This window comes from Phyllobates terribilis, unplaced genomic scaffold, assembly GCF_046119375.1.
Source record: "Phyllobates terribilis strain yellow unplaced genomic scaffold, ASM4611937v1 Scaffold_2__4_contigs__length_985480577, whole genome shotgun sequence".
Classification (NCBI taxonomy): Eukaryota; Metazoa; Chordata; class Amphibia; order Anura; family Dendrobatidae; genus Phyllobates; species Phyllobates terribilis.
In genome coordinates this window covers 439265829-439287333 of record NW_027362762.1, presented here as the reverse complement: position 1 = coordinate 439287333, position 21505 = coordinate 439265829, and the positions used below count along the sequence as shown (strand labels likewise).

The window sequence follows — 21505 nt, the reverse complement described above, 5'->3', positions numbered from 1 at the left end:
TACTCAAGAAGAATGTGGAACCTCTTGAGCCCTCACCTCTACCACTGCCCCCAGTAATGGTTGATGGTAATCTGGAATTCCAGATTCCGAGGATTGTAGATTCTCGTCCCCAATGTTGTTCTCTACAGTACTTGGTGCACTGGAAGGGTTATGGTGCAGAGGAGAGGATATGGGTTTCAGAATCAGAGGTGAACACTCCCAGGTTGGTTCGTTCATTCCACGCCTCTTATCCTGAGAAACCCGGTCCTGAGTGTCCAGAGGCCACTTGTAGAGGAGGGGGTACTGTCACGGGTGTGTCAGAAGTGACAGACAGTAGCCCTGCAGTTGGTTGCAGGAGATTTCTACATTTGGCATTGCAGACACCTTATTAGAGGCTGTCACTCTAGGACCCAGCGGCTAACTTCCTCTGGCTAATTAACACCCTGGCCTGGGTGTATAAATACCTGCTGTCTGGTAGAGGGAGGTGCCAGCGATACTCACATTACCCTTTGTGAAGGCTCTGAGAAAATGCTTTACTTCATCCTCTCTGGAGTTATGAGGACGGGTGTTAACCTCTCTGGAGTCGACTAAAAGCTAAGATATCTTCCCTTTCTTGTTTCCCTTGATATCTTTAGTGGTCAGTGGGGATCGACTAGTGCTCTTCCCCATCCCTTCCCTAGCTTAGGAACCTGCTGAAGGTATCATTATATTTCTAGAATATCTAGTCACCTTTTCTTATGTAATTCTTTTTAGTATTAAGCTCAGTGGGATTAGCTACAGATAATTCAGTACTTTTCACAGCATGAGACATTTTCTTCTCCTATATTCATATTTGGAAAAACTTCCAGAAGGTCATGGCTCTTTCTTCTTTTATAAGGAGGTTTAACTGTCAAATCTTGTTTTGCCTGACATTAGGTATCAGTACATATTGCTGCGAATGCCTATAGATATAAGCTTGTTGGCATATCAGCTGAGAAATATCAGTCTAAAGTAATATTTTTTAAATAATGTAAAATCCCCAGTTCAAGACCTTTAAAATTATCACTGCAGCCTATCAATGACATACAATATATAACAAGACAAGTTGACCAACACCATGTTAAATGTTGTGCGTATATTCTCAGAGAATCCAGTTTATTTGATAAAACTCGTACAATAACCACAGAAAAAATCCATATTTTAAGAAATGTAAGACTTTATTTATGGTGACCATAAAACATTTTACAATAATTTGGTTTAGATTTATAGCAATCTTTACTATGGAACCTAAAATCACACTATTTAATTGTTTATATAAGATCAGGTTAACAGTATGTTTGATCCCCACATCAGTGACTCCGTCGGGACTTACTGTATGCTCGTTTGGCCATAATTTTTGGCCAAATATACCTAATTAAGGCAGGCACCAAAACGTGGTTGACTGCGTTTTGATTTAAGAGAACATGTCTGAAAATGATGTCCGACAGAGCATACATTGGCACCATCTGCATCACTACAGTCAGTGGCCCCATCAGCATATACACTCAAATCCAGTGTTCCAGGGATTCAGAAGTAAGGCAAATCTGAGCCACTGACGTCGGAATCAAACGCAATGTGAACTCGGTCTAAAGCATAACTGAGGGGTTCAGTCATGGATTCAGCTTTTAAACCATATTATATTTTTATCAATATACTATGGAAACCATGTATACTGTTGTCAAGCAAAAGAGTTCCCAACTTTGGCGTGAATTGTTAAATGGAATGTGGCTAAACTCACAGGACCATATGAGTAACATTGTAATGACTTACACAATACCTTGTGCAACCCTTGATCTAAGGAGTTAGGCTGTGAATATTAAAGGGGTTGTTCAGTTTATAATGAAAAGTCTGCATTTACTCTGTGTGACTCCAGACTTTTGAATCCTCCCAGAGCAATGCCATTCTCTGCCCCTAGAGTGGCGGTCAGGTATGCGATATACATACTCCCGGGCAGAACCTGTCCAGTGGGCGCGGCTTCGCTCAATACATATGTATCGAGTGAGGCCGCGCCCACTAGATGGATTCTGCCTTGGAATATGCATATCGCATACCTGACTGCCTTTCCCAGGGCAGAGAAGGGCAAATCCCCGCAGTGCACAGTGCGTTGCTCTGGGAGGATTCAAAAGTCTGCAGTCACACAGAGTGACTACAGACTTTTCATTTTCAGACTGAACAACTCTTTTAAGATGATTGATGCCTCAAACAAAATTACCCCTTGATTTGTGGTTTGTCTTCAGTTTTGTGCTGATACTTTTCACAACACAGAAATCTAAAACTGGGTCTAATTAATGATATATCCTGTATAATAAGCCCTATTACATTGTCCTACAAAACTGCAGTAATAGAGGAATACAAATTTTACATTATTTGTGTGAGAAGAAAATTTGAAGGAAGGAACTTTCCATAGCTGATCTCAGTGCTCTGAAAACTGTAATGTAGATTGGAGGTTAACTTAAAATTACATTGTGTGCATATTATTAAATCAAAGGACAATTACTGTTTATCATATTGTATTTTTTCTTTCGTTTACCATCATACAGCCTTGGTTTGAATATGCTTAATGTTTTACATATACAGTGTGATAACTATCCCTATTAGATTGCTCTACAAAAATGTAATAATAGAGGAATATAGGTGTTACATTTAAAGGAAGGTAACATCCCATAGGTGATCTCTGAAAACTGACTGCTAAAACTTACATAGGAAAATAATCCACAGCAGTAGCTGTCAATTTATTAAATCCTTGTTACTCAAGGATGCATACCGTATTTTTCGGACTATAAGACGCACTTTTTTCCTCCAAAATTTTGGAGGAAAATGGGGGGTGCGTCTTATAGTCCGAATGTTGGGGGGGGGGTGTATGTTTATGTGTGGTGTGGGGGGAGCGGTAGCGGTGGAGGAGCGGGGCACAGGAGGCAGCAGCCGCCTGCTGCAGCCTACACTGTCCCCGCTGCTAAAGAAAATGAATATTCATGCTCCTTAATAGCGGTATACAGTGTAGCCGCGTTACGGCTCCTGCTGCTGCCAGCTATCTCCTGTGCCCGCTGTTAAAGGGCATGAATATTCAACCTCTCTCCACGCCCATGGGCGTGGGGAGGGGGTGAATATTCATGCCCTTTAATGAGCGGGCACAGGAGATAGCCGGCAGCAGCAGCAGCCGTAGCGCGGCTCCGCTGTGTGCCGGCTATGAAGGAGAGTGAAGTCACTGCTCCCCGCGCACACAGACCCGGCGTGGTGAGCAGTGACTTCCGGCAGCTGATCTCTCCTTGTGAGCCGAGCATGGCAGTGACATCATGCATGGCTCACATGGAGAGATCAGTGCAGGCAGACAGGACGCAGCGCTGGAGGAGAGAAGAGAGGTGAGTAGGAGTGTTTATTTTTTTATATGCAGCCTGATGGGGATTAGGGGGACCATGCATACTAGGACAGGGATTAGGGGTGCCATGCATACCAGGACTGGGATGAAGGGTGCTATGCATACCAGGACAGGGATGAGGGGTGCCATGCATACCAGGACAGGGATAAAGGGTGCCATGCATACCAGGACAGGGATGAGGGGTGCCATGCATACCAGGATAGGGATGAGGGGTGCCATGCATACCAGGATAGGGATTAGAGGTGCCATGCATACCAGCACAGGGATGATGGGTGCCATGCATACCAGGACAGGGATGAGGGGTGCCATGCATACTAGGACAGGGATGAGGGGTGCCATGCATACTAGGACAGGGATGAGGGGTGCCATGCATACCAGGACAGGGATGAGGGGTGCCATGCATACCAGGATAGGGAGTAGGGGTGCCATGCATACCAGGACAGGGATGAGGGGTGCCATGCATACCAGGACAGGGATGAGGGGTGCTATGCATACCAGGACAGGGATGATGGGTGCCATGCATACCAGGATAGGGATTAGGGGTGCCATGCATATCAGGACAGGGATGAGGGGTGCCATGCATATCAGGATAGGTATGAGGGGTGTCATGCATACCAGGATAAGGATGAGGGGTGCCATGCATACCATGATGGAGAGATGCCAGGCATACCAGGATGGGGATGGGGGCCACGTATAAAAGGAAGGGGGGTGGCATATATACCAGGATGGGGGATATTGTCAGAATTGGGGGACATTACCCCTATACCAGTGTCAGCAGAAGACCCCCTCCCCCTTAAAAGTGCATCATGACCACATTTTTTGCTTAAATTTTTATTTTTTTATTTTCCTCCTCTAAAACCTAGGTGCGTCTTATGGTCCGAAAAATACGGTATATCTTTTCTAGCAAAATAACAGGTCCCAGGAAAAGCACTGGTTGGAATGTTTCAAACATCAATGGTTTTGTATTTGGAACATCAATAGTTCCTACTAAGTTAGAACCAATGAGGTGTTCAAACAAATCAACAAGTGCTTCCCCTGGAACTTATTGCTCTGCTAGACTTGATATTAAAAGTTCAGTTCAAACTTAGAAATATATGTAAGGATTTAATACATTTACTTTTTAACACATACCGCTCCTGCTGTGGATTACCTTCAAGTCTTTAGGATCAAGAATCATGGGCATGTGTAATAACACAGATTAGCAGACTACTTATTTTACTTGTGAAACTTAGATTGGACTATCCTGTAATTTAAAAAGCAACCATATGTTTTCTACTTAATCACCCTTCAATCATTACAAAGTTATGAAGTGCTATTTCAATATACAATTCATGCTCCTTTAAAGCTGCTTTCAACTGCTGCTCAGCAAGATCCCTACACTATATTTAGTAGTCTGGGTATGGGACTTTCCCTATCTGAGCCTCTTAGCTTATATTGGTTGAATATAATGCACAGATCTTGCTAATCAGCAGTCGAAGGGAGCTCCTAAAAGAGAATAAAGTGAACATTGAAACAGTGCCGAAGGATAGTGTTTAAGACAGAAGGAGGCATAATAACATAATGAAGTTTATTGAAAGAATTCATAACTTTGAGACACCTGGAGGATAATTAAATAAAAAAAAGTTGAGTTACTTTTTAAAGGTCAACTTCAAACTACAGTAGGTATATTTTATAAAATATAAAAACAATTACCATTTGTCTTATTGTAATTTTTCCATTTACCATCATGTATTCTTGGTTTTAATGGGTTAATAAAGTGCAAAAATACAGTCAAGAGACAATACAGAGTTATGTACATAATGTATACATTTACATATGTTCAATTTGGCTGAAGATGGTGTTTACAAATGTCCACACTTGACCCCAGCATCTTCAGAATGGTCACAGTTGTGGACATTCCAGCGGATATAGGAGCACTGCAATAGGGAACTTTCATTTCCATGACACTTAACATTGTCAAGGAATATAATGCCAGTGCCCTGTCCATACCATGCTTCTCCCCATGCTGTCATAGCTGTTCCACAGCCTAAAGAACGGCAAACCACTTTTGCCGCCTTTAGGTCCCATGCATCATCACATACAGTTCCCCACTGTAATAAAAAAAATATTTCCAAACGTCCTTCACATCGATGGCTTCCATTCACTAACCGGATAGACCCTGGAAACACAGAGAAAAATGTGTCATTTTGTAATTCTAATGGTTGCATATTTTTGTAAACTTCTATTTCACCTTTAGTTATCTTCTGACATTTCAGAGATGTCACATTAATGCTCTGTATCGGAGATTGCTATGAAAATTTTCTGGAACTGATGGGAGTCACAGCTCACGGACATGTCAGAAGATAATTAACGGTTCAATGCTCCTTAGAGTAAAAATTTTTAAAAGTTTTAATACTTCAACAGCTAGGTTATAAGAATATGTTAATAGTCAACTGTATCCAGAATAAATCATTTTATTGCTATTAACAATTGTGCCTTTATTGTAATTTGGCAATTTGTAAAAAAAAGGAGCTATCACCAGGTTTTTGTCACCTAATCTGAGAGCAGCATAATGTAGAGACAGAGACCCTGATTCCAGCAATGTATCATTTACTGGGCTGCTTGCTGTAGCTTTTATCAGCGGGAGATTATCACTAGAGGACTAGTGAACCTGCTGCCATATAATCCTCCATATTCACGTGCTCTGTATAAGCCGGCCCCCAACACTGATTGGCAGCTTTCTGCCTATGCACAGTTTACACAGAAAGCTGCAGAGAATTAGATCTGCAGCAGATAATACAGTGATTTTAGCAAAACTGCAGCAAACATTAAAGTAAGTGATAGATCACTGTAATCACGGTCTCTGACCCTACACTTTGCTGCTCTGAGATAGGGTAGTAAAAACCTAGTGACAGATTCCCTTTAATAACTATTGATGTCTGTTGGATAACTCAGATCTTTATGTCTACACTTATCTTTACATAAAAGGGGCCTCTCTGTGCCTACATTTGAAAAACGATTAACTTCTTTTAGTAAGAGGCCATGTACATGCCAAGGAGCCTTACCCAGAAGTTTAGACCTGATTCCTTTAGAAAGTCGGGTTATTTAAATAATGTAGTTGGCACTAAAAAGCATTTCTTTTAACATTATTTGAAAGGGGTTGTCAGGACTAAAATATTATCTATCTATATTAGAGGTCATCGATGTCCGATCAGTGGGGGTGCATTCACCTGAATAGGAAAAAAGCGAGAACCAAGGAATGGACATGGACATTAAATAATGTATGGAACCATGCTATTCCGGCTCTGTACATTGTTTACATCAGCTGAAACAGACAAAAGCTGATAAGTAGGATTGATGCTAGACCCGCGACAATCTGATACTGATGTGCTATCCAGTCAAAAGTTCATTAATATGTCAGTTCCGGAAAAGCTTTTCAAATATACTGTATTACATTTAGAAAAGTATTTTTTTTTAGGTTAACAATTTTTAAAATAAAACCCATAGGATCAAGTGGGCAGGTGATCTTGAAACTGTTGATTAGTGATGACAATCTTGGATATAGATATCAGTTGGCATACGATGGGTTCTTGGATTCAGAAGATCTACTGCAGTAATAAGTCATTTCAGATTTAAAATATTATAGAATTAATAATTTTAGCAATGTAAAATAAAATTTTAATTCTCTATAATAGGGACTTTGCTTACCATTTGAAGACAAGTCCTATTTTAGGCCCCCACAACACAATCTTTTTTATTAGTTTTCATCAGATCTTTTGATTGTTTATCATGAATGCATTCTAAGAGCCATCAATTTTTAGTTTTCCATTCACAAAGCTGTTTGAAGGCTTGTTTGCAGAACAAGTTTTAGGTTTTATTCTTACCATTTTAGGCTACAAAAATGCACCCTGCGGTATAAATAATTTGTTAATTTTTTGTTCGTGTCAGTACAATTATACGAATATTAAACATGCTGAGCCTCTAGCTGCCGTCAGAACCCATGGACCCTCTGTAACACAGTGGACTGACCAAGGGAACCAGGTACTTCTGTCAAACCCTTACTTGCCACCTATTCAAGTTAGGTACTCCAAGCATACTCTTTCATTAACTGGTATCTTCTAATTGTCTTCCTAAGGGCCACCACTTCCTCCTGCTACCAAATTCAGGCCACATTTCTGCCATAGGTCACGTTACACTCACCTCCATTCTATCTATATGGCATGATATTGTCTACTTGGACATCAGGACACAAGTCACAGGAGAGAGGAAGCCGGAAACTACTTCACTCAACAATGATGTCAAGTGAGCACTTTGGAATTTGTTCCACACTGCAGACTGAAATGTCAGCAACTGTGATATCGTTGCGGGGCCTACTAATCAGTGGAAATGTCGAGAATTCCGCAGGTAATAGGAAGTACACTGTGTTCTGGTCCAGCTGTGACGGAGTACTGTAGGAGTACTGACCAGGGTCCTGAAAATCAATTTGCTCAACTCTAAGAGACTCCATTCCATACATACCATCTTTTGGAGGTGTTGCTGATTTAGTTGTCACATCAAAACTGCTTTCTTTGAAAAACAATTCAGAGTCTTTCACACCTAAGAAATGTAATATATGGTTATTTTTAGATAGAATAATGATGACTAGATATGTGATTTCAACATTCAAGGTCAGAAATAATTTGAGCCTCTGTGCTCTGAAAGCTTGCATATATATATATTTTTTCTGGTTAGCCAATAAAGGTATCACTCCGTGAATACTTTTGTCATTTTTAAGCATAAAAGTATTTACATTGAAGGCTAGAAATAAAAATATACAGCATATTGTGCTATTCATAATCTGGACATGGACATTATTGAAGTGTGCTTCACCCAAAGCACATTTATTTAAGAATACAAAGAAGATTCATTGAAGGGAATGTCTCACAATGTTTTGTTTTTATTTATAATTATTAATTATATTTGCATTTATTTTTAAAACAAAATAAAATGAACTGTTTTACCATTTATTTTTTTTATCAGTTTCTTTTCTGCAGCCATTGGGGCCGCCATTTTTACTTGCTTTTGTGCAGGTGTCTGAGCATGACATTTACACACAGCAAATACAGCAGCCCCTGGCCATAGAAAACTGTGGGTAGTGTATGACCGGATCTCCTATACTTTGGCTGCATCAGCTGTAAACTGTGCACGCACATTGGGCTGCCCAGTTCACAGATGTCTGAGGAGCAAGGTGCCATTTTATTAGAGCCCAGCACAATGAGCTGAGCTACAATTTCCACATGTCACCGTTTACGCAGTGTTCAGCAGTGTGCAGTGATAGGAGGTCTGGGCAGCGGCGGTGAGAGGAGGTCCAGGGTAGCAGCGGTGAGAGGGGGTCAAGGAGCAGCGGCAGTGAGAGGGGGTCCAGGGCAGTGGCTACTAATGCTATACTATCTAGCTGTTCTCACAGCTGGAGGAAGTTGTTTTACTATATAAGCATACGGAGCGTCAGCTCCATAGACTTACATCGTAATAGCAACTTCCGGCTCACACAAACTGCAATGTGATCCAGCTGGTCTGAATCACCTTCATATGACTGAGGGGACCAGAGCAGCGCTGTGAACCAAGTGAAGACGGCGCTCGGTGAGTATATCAATACATTTCACTACAGTACATACAATTTTACGCTGGTTGAGGGAATAAAAAAATTATTGGGAGTTTTTCTTTACAAATAAATTTAAAAAATGAAAATACTTTCTATCGCCGCAGTCTATCAAAATTTAAATTTACGATATATACTAAAGACAGAAAAATAGTCAAAAAGCCAGAACGGATTTTTCGGTCACCCCGTCCTCCCTAGCAAAGTGCAATAAAACCATCATATGTACCCTAAATAAAAGCATTAGCTTGCCACACAAAAAACAAATTGGCACCCCTGCAATTCTGTCAGATAATACTCAGTTTCTTCCTGAAAATTATTGCAATCACAAATTCTTTGGTATTATTATCTTCATTTAATTTGTCTTCAATGAAAAAACACAAAAAGAATTGTCCTAAAGCCAAATTGGATATAATTCCACACCAAACCTAAAAAAGGGGGTGGACAAAAGTATTGGCACTGTTTGAAAAATCATGTGATGCTTCTCTAATTCGTTTAATTAACAGCACCTGTAACTTACCTGTGGCACCTAACAGGTGTTGGCAATAACTAAATCACACTTGCAGCCAGTTAACATGGATTAAAGTTGACTCAACCTCTGTCCTGTGTCCTTGTGTGTACCACATTGAGCATGGAGAAAAGAAAGAAGACCAAAGAACTGTCTGAGGACTTGAGAAACCAAATTGTGAGGAAAGCATGAGCAATCTCAAGGCTACAAGTCCATCTCCAAAGACCTGAATGTTCCTGTGTCTTCCGTGCGCAGTGTCATCAAGAAGTTTAAAGCCCATGGCACTGTGGCTAACCTCCCTAGACGTGGACGGAAAAGAAAAATTGACGAGAGATTGTGCGGATGGTGGATAAAGAACCTCGACTAACATCCAAACAAGTTCAAGCTGCCCTGCAGTCCGAGGGTACAACAGTGTCAACCCGTACTATCCGTCGGCGTCTGAATGTAAAGGGACTGTATGGTAGGATACCCAGGAAGACCCCACTTCTTACCCTGAGACATAAAAAAGCCAGGCTGGAGTTTGCCAAAACTTACCTGAGAAAGCCTAAAATGTTTTGGAAGAATGTTCTCTGGTCAGATGAGACAAAAGTAGAGCTTTTTGGCAAAAAACATCAACATAGAGTGTACAGGAAAAAAAAAGAGGCATTCAAAGAAAAGAACACGGTCCCTACAGTCAAACATGGCGGAGGTTCCCTGATGTTTTGGGGTTGTTTTGCTGCCTCTGGCACTGGACTGCTTGACCGTGTGCATGGCATTATGAAGTCTGAAGACTACCAACAAATTTTGCAGCATAATGTAGGGCCCAGTGTGAGAAAGCTGGGTCTCCCTCAGAGGTCATGGGTCTTCCAGCAGAACAATGACCCAAAACACACTTCCAAAAGCACTATAAAATGGTTTGAGAGAAAGCACTGGAGACTTCTAAGGTGGCCAGCAATGAGTCCAGACCTGAATCCCATAGAACACCTGTGGAGAGATCTCAAAATGAAGTTTGGAGAAGGCACCCTTCAAATATCAGGGACCTGGAGCAGTTTGCCAAAGAAGAATGGTCTACAATTCCAGCAGAGCATTGTAAGAAACTCATTGATGGTTACCGGAAGCGGTTGTTCGCAGTTATTTTGGCTAAAGGTTGTGCAACCAAATATTAGGCTGAGGGTGCCAATACTTTTGTCTGGCCCATTTTTGGAGTTTTGTGTGAAATGATCAATGATTTGATTTTTGCTTCATTCTCTTTTGTGTTTTTTCCTTGCAAGCAAATTAAATGAAGATAATAATACCAAAGAATTTGTGATTGCAATCATTTTCAGGAAGAAACTGAGTATTATCTGACAGAATTGCAGGGGTGCCAATACTTTTGGCCACCACTGTATCTCCATCGATGGTAAAATACGACGGGTTTCAGAAAATGGTGCCACAAACCAAATTTTTTTATGTATTTATTTTTTAAGCTTCTGATTTAAACTAAAACAAAAATCAGTACAAGTTTGATATCGCCGTAATCATACTGACGTGAAGAATGATAACAGGTCATTTTTATCATGCAGTGAATGCTGTAAATAAAATTCCCCCACAAGGAAGGAATTGTGTTGCATTTTTATACTGCACCATGTGGAAGGGGCGCCATTCTAATTTTCACTTCACTTCGCAGAAAAGTCAGAATCAGCGCTAACTAGAATCTTTAATGATACTGTTCACATATCAATATCACATTAAAGTCACCAACAAAATGACTCCGCACTGTGATCCTAAACTTCATCCTCTCTTATCCTTTTGAAGGGGAGGGGAAGAGTGATGTCACACACGTGACGAGATCCAGCCCACATTTATTGCAGTCGTATTGTGAGTTATCAGTGGACTAGGTTTTCCTGAAAAAAATGAACAGCTGCTCCCCCAGTGTTTAAAAGTTGAAAATATCAAACTTTTTTAAGAATTCAATATTTAAAAAAAATTAATACATTAATACTTTTTTTTCAATTGATATTTTTATGACACATTCCATTTAAATAGAACACTTTTAAATGAGTTTTACCACAATAAAAATGGATCTGATCTAAAGGCACTTGGAAAAATAATACACTTCTCAAATAGAATTCAATCAATACCTGAAAGGCACCCTTTTTCTATGTCAGGCTTGGGGTTCATTCAAATGTCAGTTTTTTCATGTAAAGTGCTATTCGTGTTTCTCACAGATAGCACTTGTACGTATTGATAGTCTGTGGGGCTGTTTACATGTTCGTGATTTTTTGTGGACTGAGTTGTTCATGCAAAATCACGGAGAATGTTCCGATTGTCGAATCAAACTCAACAATATGAGTCTCTGAGCGTGTGAAAAAAATCAGACAGCACTCGGATGCCATCACAGACAGTTTTCATAGACAGTTAGATAGCAGAACCGAACCGAAAAAAGGAGGTCAGTCTCATAATAATGGTGTCAAATAGAATAGTACCTACAGAATATATTAACCAGAAGAGCAACCAAAGAGGAGGAGAAAATGATTTGTGGTGCAGCAATAATTTCTTTATTCAGTATTTAAACAGATGATATATACACATAGTGGACAATCTGCTAAGAGGATATAAAGATCACCCCACTTAATAGCCTCTCCATGTAATTCCTAGTGCAATTGAAGGTTAATACACTGGCAACAATAGTTGTATATCAGACCTAATAGGATTATATATGTGAGTAAGCAAACATACAATCTTAAAGAAGTTGTCCACTACTTTATAAGAAGCCTCCAATGTATTCCCCCGGGGCCCAGAAGTGTTTTTGTAGATACCTTGCGGTACCTTTTCTGCCTCTGAGGGGCGCCATCACTGGCCGCTCAGAGGCATCACATGACCCGTCACTGTCACATCAAGTGAGGCGTGACATCAGTGACGCACTCTCCGCGGTGGACGCTGGGCTGTGGGTGGGGTTACTCCATGCGTCACACCCAGCATCCAACGCACGTTTTCCCAGTGAATGAGGAGTGGGAGAGAGCGCGGTGGATGCTGGGTGTGACGCATGGGATAACCCCGCCCACAACCCAGCAGCCACTGGTGGAACGCAGAAGAGGGACCTCCGGCTGCAGCCTGGACTTGTCCTGACGTCAGCGGATGTCAGAGCCGGCTGCAGCCGGGGGTTACGTGATGCCTGTGAGCGGCCAGTGATAGCACCGCTCACAGGAAGAAAAGGCACCACAAGATTAGAGAAACACTTATGGGCCCTGGCGGAATACATTGGGGGACCATATAAAGTAGTGGACAACCCCTTTAATCTCTGGAGGGGAGCAATTATCTAACATATGAGGACTCTTTAGGTTGTTAAGTTAAATAAAAGAAGGTGGAAAAAAAGTTTTCACATTCAAGAAAAACTGCTGAAAATCGGATTAAAATTTTGATGAAACTTGGATGACCCCTTAATGAAAATCTGATGAAAATCATTGATGAATCTCAGCCCATATTTCTAGCACGTAAAAAAAAATTGATGCCTGAATGAAGCCTTACCTATGTAGCCTGATCACTAGCATTCTAAATTGCTTCAAGACATATGAGAACACATGTGTAGCATGGTGTAGGGCAGTAGCTGTGGGTGAGTTACTCGTCTTCCATGCCGCACCACGCTACATGAAAATGAGGGGCTTGGCTAGGTGTGTGTGCTCTTGTTACCTGAGCGATATCTGAAGACCGCATGCTGTCATTGTATTTGTCAGGCCAGGACCAGATATTACAGAGATGAGTGAGGGAGACCAAAGTCAATATATAAACTTATTTTTACTGAACATGAACTTGATAAGAATTATGTATATCAGATTATAGGCACAATTCTTTACAAATTAAGCAGACATGGGCACTTCTCAGTTACATTTAATGACACTTAATTTTCCTTGCACTTCATACTCCTGCACCTCATGACAATCCGGCAAACTATTATGGAAGACTTCATCTTCCCCTGTAAGGGCCACACGGGTCGATGTGTAACGCTACGGCCGCTCACAGCCACTTTCAGTTTCCAACAGACTAATGTGGACCTTGCTGTTTGAGGTATGTCGGTACGACTCTTCACTAGAACCTTGGAAGTCCACTGCTCTCGGTAGAAGAATTTATGTCCCAATATGGCGACCATAGCTTCCTTTCAATATAGACAATTGAGCTTCCTTTCACGGTAGACAACTGTTCACTGGCGTCCTGCTAATACAATTCGTTCTCTGCCTTCAATCACCTTTAAGTGGGCCTTTAGTTCTGTACCATTTAAATGGCCTCTCTGGCTGCTTCGTCTTCGGCCGGGCCAGCACTGCAGCAGTTAACTTCCCTGTGCTGGCCCGGCCACGTCACTGCTAGGAGACGTCACGCAGTGCGCACCTGGCCTGCAGTGCTGCACCGGAAAAAAGCAGGATGACTGGAGCCGAGCCGAGCCGGGGGATGGCGAGTGTGTGTGTGTCTGCGTGTGTGAGTGTGTTTGTATGTATGTATATGTATGTATGTGTGTGTGTGTGTGTGTGTAGGCAGATATCATTGTATGATGTCTGTTTATATGTATTTTTGTGTTTCAAATGTGTTTATGCGTGTATGTATATGTCTGTATATGTTTGTGTGTGTGCGTGACTGCGTGCGGCCTCCTGCTGAGAATAAATGGCGCCGTGCGGCCTCCTGCTGTCTCTGGGGGGGCGCCGTGCGGCCTCCCGCTGTGTATAGATTGCGCCATACGGCCTCCCGCTGTGTATAGATGGTGCCGTGCGGCCTCCCGCTGTGTATAGGTGGCGCCGTGCGGCCTCCTGCTGTGCATAGGTGGCGCCGTGCGGCCTCCCGCTGTGTATAGGTGGCGCCGTGCGGCCTCCCGCTGTGTATAGGTGGCGCCGTGCGGCCTCCCGCTGTGTATAGATGGCGCCGTGTGGCCTCCCGCTGTGTATAGATGGCGCCGTGTGGCCTCCTGCTGTGTATAGATGGCTACGTGTGGCCTCCCGCTGTGTATAGATGGCGCCGTGCGGCCTCCCGCTGTGTATAGATGGCGCCGTGCGGCCTCCTGCTGTGTATAGATGGCTACGTGCGGCCTCCCGCTGTGTTAAGATGGCGCCGTGCAGCCTCCCACTGTGTATAGATGGCGCCGTGCGGCCTCCCGCTGTGTATAGATGGTGCCGTGCTTCCTCCCGCTGTGTATAGATGGCTACGTGCGGCCTCCCGCTGTGTATAGATGGCTACGTGTGCTCAATATTGAGTCATACAATTAATGTAAGGCTATGTGCCCACGATGCAGAAATGCTCCGGAATTTTTTTGAGCGTTTCTGCATCTCCCTGGCAGAAAAAACGCATGCGGATTATACATGTGGATTGTACATGCGGATTGTACATGCGTTTTTCCTGCCAGGGACTTGCGGATGTGAAGCGTTCTTCACATGCATTTCCGCATGCGGGTTGACAAGCGCTTTCCAAGCTATTTTAGCATCACTTGGAAAGTGCTTGACAACTTGGTCACACTATATAAATCCATGCAACCGGCATGGATTTATATAGTTTGACCGTAAAAGAATGGTAAAAAATAAATATATAATTACCTTCTGATGGCCTGCCGACGTCAGCGGTCGCGTGACCCGTCACATGACTAAATGACGTCACGGCAGGTCCTTTTCAGACCATCGCGAGCTGCCGGCAATCCAGGACGCATTGGATAAAGACACCGGGGGCCATCAGAAGGTAAGTATAATATTTATTTTTTATTTTATTCTTTTTTTACAGGTTCTATGGTACCCGGGTCCGGAGGAGAGTCTCCTCTTCTCCAAACCCAGGTACCATCCGCACATTGAAACGCATGGATTCTGCATGTACAGATGCAGTGATGAGGATTCCATGTGTTCCAATGCAAGTCAATGGTGGCGAAAGCGCCGCGCTTACGCAAAATAATTGGTTGTGCTGCGGATTTTTCCGCAATAATAATCCGCAGCGGAAATCTCCGCAGCATGTGAACAGCACATGCGGATTATCATTGGGGAACATGGCAGGCCTTCTACCATGCGTTTTTTAAGCGTTTCTGCAGCGGAACTGCCGCTGCGGAAACGCTTAAAAAACGCATAGTGGGCACACAGCCTAAAAAAAATTTATTATAATTAATATTGTGCCAAATTAATTTCACGTGAACTATCACATGATCTATCACAGGGGATCATGTGACATGTCACGTGATACATCAGGTGTGTTGTGTGTGTGTGTGTGGGGGGGGCGGCCTGCACCTTCTAAACTGCCCGGGGCCCTTGATACTCTTAATCCACCCCTGATCAAGATACAAAGGTATGCCTGATGTAGAAAAAGGGTGCATTTCTGGTATTGAATTCATTTTCTGAAGTGCATTATTCTTCCAAGATCTTTTAGATGGGATGCATTTTTTATGGTGGTAAAACCCTTTTAAAGCACCACTCCAGTGTTTTTTTTTAATGCAGAGCTGTAGTGGTGTCGCTAATCTAAGTTCCCTGCACTTAGTCTAATATGTACCAGCTGCCATCTTCATCTTTTATCGATGTTGCTCCGGTCAGCCTCAGCAGTTTGTGACCAGCCGAATTGCTCCATTGTTTGTTGGGTGAGCCAGAAGTCATAACTCAGCGTGAGTCTATGAGAGCCAGAGCATGGCTCTCATAGACTTACATTGAGAGCATGTGACTGTTACCTCTGAATTCCAGTCAGTCAGAAGTTGGAGTCATGAGATGGCGGATCAGGACTAGAGCAGCGCCAAGAAGAGCTGAAGACAGTGGCTGGTTAGTACAAGTCTAGGTTAAGGGAATTTAGTTTAGTAGCACTACTCCGGCAGTAAAATTCATATATACATATAAATGCAAGAATGTAGAGTAGTTCACTTATTAGTGTGGTACTGTTTGCTCTAAAGCTACTTTCTTTGTTCTTAAAGTGTTCTTTTTATGTCTGAGCTTGACAGATCTGGCCCTGAAACACCATGACACCATTGAGAAGAACCAGGGGCAGACATAACGCCAGTGCACCCTTGCCAGGGCCTTACATAGTGTATTCTCGTTATTTTTGTCTGTCACAGCGCCCTCTTTTATTACAAAGTTATCTCTTGTTAGTTATAAAATGACTGTTGATGGAGCAGCCGGTGACCAGAAGACCAGTTCATCAGTCTCCTCCATCAGAAAAGAAGTTTTCCCATGCTCCATCAGCCATCATTTCATTATATATCTAACAAGAGAAGACGGTATGTAATAAAGAACAGGGGGCTATAAATAATCCAATAGGTAAGGGACGGTGCTGTACATAACAAGAGAGGGCACTGTGTAATAAGGGGCGGCAATGTACATAATAAAGGAGACTATGTAAGAGGTGTATATGTGTGTGTGGCTATAGATAAATCTGTAGCTTTGTCAACCATAAAAGGTGGGGGGCCCAGACACATTTCTTGCACAGGGGCCCCAAGCAGTTAGTGTCCCTCCCTGAGAAGACACAATATAGTAGGCTACATACACGTTGCCTTTTGGTTATACAACCGGCTTATGAATCATATAAAACATATTTACCTTGACAAATTACACCTGCATCTTCATGATGTCCACAATTATGCTGCCCCCAACCTAAGTTGAAGCATTCGATTAGATCTTTCTCTGTACCAACACAATCTACATTATCAAGGAGGATGGGACCACTTCCATAGCCAAAATAACTAAGAGTTGTAGCCACAATGGCGGGACCACAACCCATCTGCTTGCAAACCACCTGTGCGTTGTTGTAATCCCAGTCATCATCACATACAGTTCCCCAAGTATTCTGATAGAGAACTTCCACTCTTCCTTGGCAACTGCTATTTCCATTTACTAGTCTAATACTGCCACCTGGTGGGTAAAAGTGAAGAACAATTAATATAATACAATATGTTAGTTTTTTTTATACAGAGCTGACAGTTTTTACCTACATAAGAATGTTTATTTTATTTAGAACAATTAGTATTGAACAATTATTCTAAATTTGTGGTTAATTGTTTCAATTATGATTATGCTTAATTAAATGTATAATTATGAAAATGCAACCTTGCATAATTTCCTGACCGCATTGAATACTGTTTTTCCAAAAACAATAATATGCCTTTATTTTTCTTTTGCTTCTGTAATGAGGTTCAGTTGGATGTATGAAAGAAGCAAGACAGAAAATAGGCTAGCCAACGCAATAATTCTGTATATTGCCTTCTTTATATTGTTACTATTCTATGTACAGTATAGACCAAAAGTTTGGACACACCTTCTCATTTAAAGATTTTTCTGTATTTTTATGACTATGAAAATTGTACATTCGCACTGAAGGCATCAAAACTATGAATTAACACATGTGGAATTATATACTTAACAAAAAAGTGTGAAACAACTGAAAATATGTCTTATATTCTAGGTTCTTCAAAGTAGCCACCTTTTGCTTTGATGACTGCTTTGCACACTCTTGGCATTCTCTTGATGAGCTTCAAGAGGTAGTCACCGGAAATGGTCTTCACTTCACAGGTGTGCCCTGTCAGGTTTAATAAGTGGGATTTCTTGCCTTATAAATGGGGTTGGGACCATCAGTTGTGTTGTGCAGAAGTCTGGTGGATACACAGCTAATAGTCCTACTGAATAGACTGTTAGAATTTGTATTATGGCAAGAAAAAAGCAGCTAAGTAAAGAAAAACGAGCGGCCATCATTACTTTAAGAAATGAAGGTCAGTCAGTCCAAAAAATTGGGAAACTTTGAAAGTGTCCCCAAGTGCAGTTGCAAAAACCATCAAGCGCTACAAAGAAACTGGCTCACATGAGGACCGCCCCAGGAAAGGAAGACCAAGAGTCACCTCTGCTTCCGAGTCACCAGCCTCAGAAATCGCAGGTTAAGAGCAGCTCAGATTAGAGACCGGGTCAATGCCACACAGAGTTCTAGCAGCAGACACATCTCTTCAACAACTGTTAAGAGGAGACTTTGTGCAGCAGGCCTTCATGGTAAAATAGCTGCTAGGAAACCACTGCTAAGGACAGGCAACAAGCAGAAGAGACTTGTTTGGGCTAAAGAACACAAGGAATGGACATTAGACCAGTGAAAATCTGTACTTTGGTCTGATGAGTCCAAATTTGAGATCTTTGGTTCCAACTACCGTGTCTTTGTGAGACGCAGAAAAGGTGAACGGATGGACTCTACATGCCTGGTTCCCACCATGAAGCATGGAGGAGGAGGTGTGATGGTGTGGGGGTGCTTTGCTGGTGACTCTGTTGGGGATTTATTCAAAATTGAAGGCATACTGAACCAGCATGGCTACCACAGCATCTTGCAGCGGCATGCTATTCCATCCGGTTTGGGTTTTAGTTGGACCATCATTTATTTTTCAACAGGACAATGACCTCAAACACACCTCCAGGCTGTGTAAGGGCTATTTGACCAAGAAGGAGAGTGATGGGGTGCTACGCCAGATGACCTGGCCTCCACAGTCGCCAGACCTGAACCCAATCGAGATGGTTTGGGGTGAGCTGGACCGCAGAGTGAAGGCAAAAGGGCCAACAAGTGCTAAGCATCTCTGGGAACTCCTTCAAGATTGTTGGAAGACCATTTCCGGTGACTACCTCTTGAAGCTCATCAAGAGAATGCCAAGAGCGTACAAAGCAATCATCAAAGCAAAAGGTGGCTACTTTGAAGAACCTAGAATATAAGACATATTTTCAGTTGTTTCACACTTTTTTGTTAAGTATATAATTCCACATGTGTTAATTCATAGTTTTGATGCCTTCAGTGTGAATGTACAATTTTCATAGTCATGAAAATACAGAAAAATCTTTAAATGAGAAGGTGTGTCCAAACTTTTGGTCTGTACTGTAGGTAATTGGCTTCTTTGTCTTGGGAAATTGAGGTCTGTTTAAATTGATTTATAGTAATTACAAAGACGCTTAGTCAAGCTAAAGAAGACGCCATTAGAAATCCTTTCTGACATGATAATTGATCTTGTAACCCTAAAAGCAGGGATACACATGCTTCAATCTATTATAAGCTCTACAATGTACAGTATAAGTCATTTTATGTATGAATCTCATGAGACCAAATATGGACCAAACAGTTCTCTACAAATTGAAAATTCTGTTTTAAAATAAATAATACCATTTATTATGATCTGGACTGGATTGGAGGTTTTACTATTGCAACCACTAGAGGTAGCAGAGGCAGGTAGCGAAGTTAGTAGGGAAGCCAGAGTTCGGTACTCAGGAGACAGCAGTATGGTATGGTATGGAGAACGACAAGGAGCAGGTCGAGGAGGAGGACTAGGAGATAGCTAGTATAGAGCTGGGAGGTCAATAATCTCACAAGGAAGGAGGTACCAGGCCAGGTTTATATAGGGTGTTCAACAGGGTCGGACTGGCCCACCGGGGGACCAGAGGATTCGCCGGTGGGCCCACGTGCTGGCACTGTTAGCTGTCTACAGCATCAGGCACAGCAGTGATAAAATGCCGGCTGATCGGAACAGTGTTTAGTTCAGGAGACATGAGCTGCAGCCTGCAGGAGAAGAGAGAGATTCACCGACAGCTGCACCGCTCTCCCTGGTTGTTCCAGGTGTGGTAGAGCAGTGATCAGGATCCAGCAGGAGTGATCAGCGTTCTGGTCAGTATGAGGAGTGAGCTGCTGTCTGCAGCAGAAGAGATTCAGTGATCCGTGCACCGCTCTCCCAGGATGTCTGATGCTGCTTGGAGGAGCGGTCAGCAGTACTCAGCGGCACTAGTACATGACCTTCTGCAAGCACGGTAGCTCACATGTGTCAGTGCTACTGATTGCTATTCATTGTAACTCCCAGCATTAGACAGGGGTCACTGAATCTCTTCTGCTGCAGGCAGCAGATCACTTCTCATACTGGTATAATGTCCCCCATCCTGGTATAATGTTCCCCATCCTGTTATAATGTCTGCCATCCTGGTATAATGTCCCCATTTTGTAATAATTTTCACATTCTGTGTCCCTTCCGTTCTTTTCCATCACATTTTAAAAATAAAAAAATGATTATTCTTACCTTCCTCCACTCCCATGAAATGTTTCAATATAACAGTATTGTAGTATATAGAGGAAATAATGATCTCATCTGAATCCAGCCTAATGCAGGACTTCACAGGAGTATCAAGATGGGAGCACACAGCTGCTTGGTAACATGCCCGCTGTATAATGCAGTTGCCATATGTTGTGTGTGACTGACTGAGCTCTCCTGTATGACCCCTGATTCACTGAGCCACCCCTATATCACCCCTGACTGACTGAGCTCTCCTGTATCAACCCTGATTCACTGAGCCCCCCCTATATCACCCCTGACTGACTGAGCCATCCTGGTATAATGTCTGCCATCCTGGTATAATTTCTGCCATCCTGGTATAATGTCCCCCACCCTGGTATAATGTTCCCCCACCCTGGTATAATGTTCCCCCATCCTGGTATAATGTTCCCTCACCCTGGTATAATGTCCGCCACCCTGGTATTATGTCCACCATCCTGATATAATGTTCCCCCACCCTGGTATAACATTCCCCCATCCTGGTATAATGTTCCCTCACCCTGGTATAATGTACCCCATCGTGGTATAATGTCCCCCATCTTGGCATAATGTCCCCCATCCTGGTATAATGTCCTCCATCCTGGTATATTGTCCCCCATCCTGATATAATGTCCCCCATTCTGGTTTAATGTCCCCCATCCTGGTATAATGTTCCACCATCCTGGTATAATGTTCCCACACCCTGCTATAACATTCCCTCATCCTGGTATAATGTCCCCCCACACTGGTATAATGTCCTCCATCCTAGTATAATGTCCCCCGTCCTGTTATAATGTCCCCCATTCTGGAATAATGTCGAACATCCTGGTATAATGTCCAACATCCTGACATAATGTTTCCCCATCCTGGTATATTGTTCCCCCACCCTGGTATAATGTTCCCCCATCCTGGTATAATGTTCCCCCACCCTGGAATAATGTCCCCCATTCTGGTATAATGTCCTCCATGCTGATATAATGTCCCCTATCCTGGTATAATGTCCCTCATCCTGGTACAATGTTC

At 42.5% G+C, this 21505-nt stretch overlaps 1 protein-coding gene across 1 annotated transcript in view; it reads right to left on the bottom strand.

Moving 5' to 3' along the window:
• Positions 1-4797: 4797 nt before the first annotated feature.
• Positions 4798-21505, bottom strand: part of SSC4D (scavenger receptor cysteine rich family member with 4 domains) — a 95956-nt gene continuing 79248 nt past the window's right edge. Inside the window, exons 6-9 of the mRNA XM_073669114.1 lie at positions 16989-17300; positions 7871-7948; positions 5219-5531; positions 4798-4858 (exon numbers count right to left, since the gene is read on the bottom strand). Of these exons, the coding sequence (XP_073525215.1) occupies positions 4798-4858; positions 5219-5531; positions 7871-7948; positions 16989-17300 (764 nt within the window). The remainder of the gene's footprint in view (positions 4859-5218; positions 5532-7870; positions 7949-16988; positions 17301-21505) is intronic.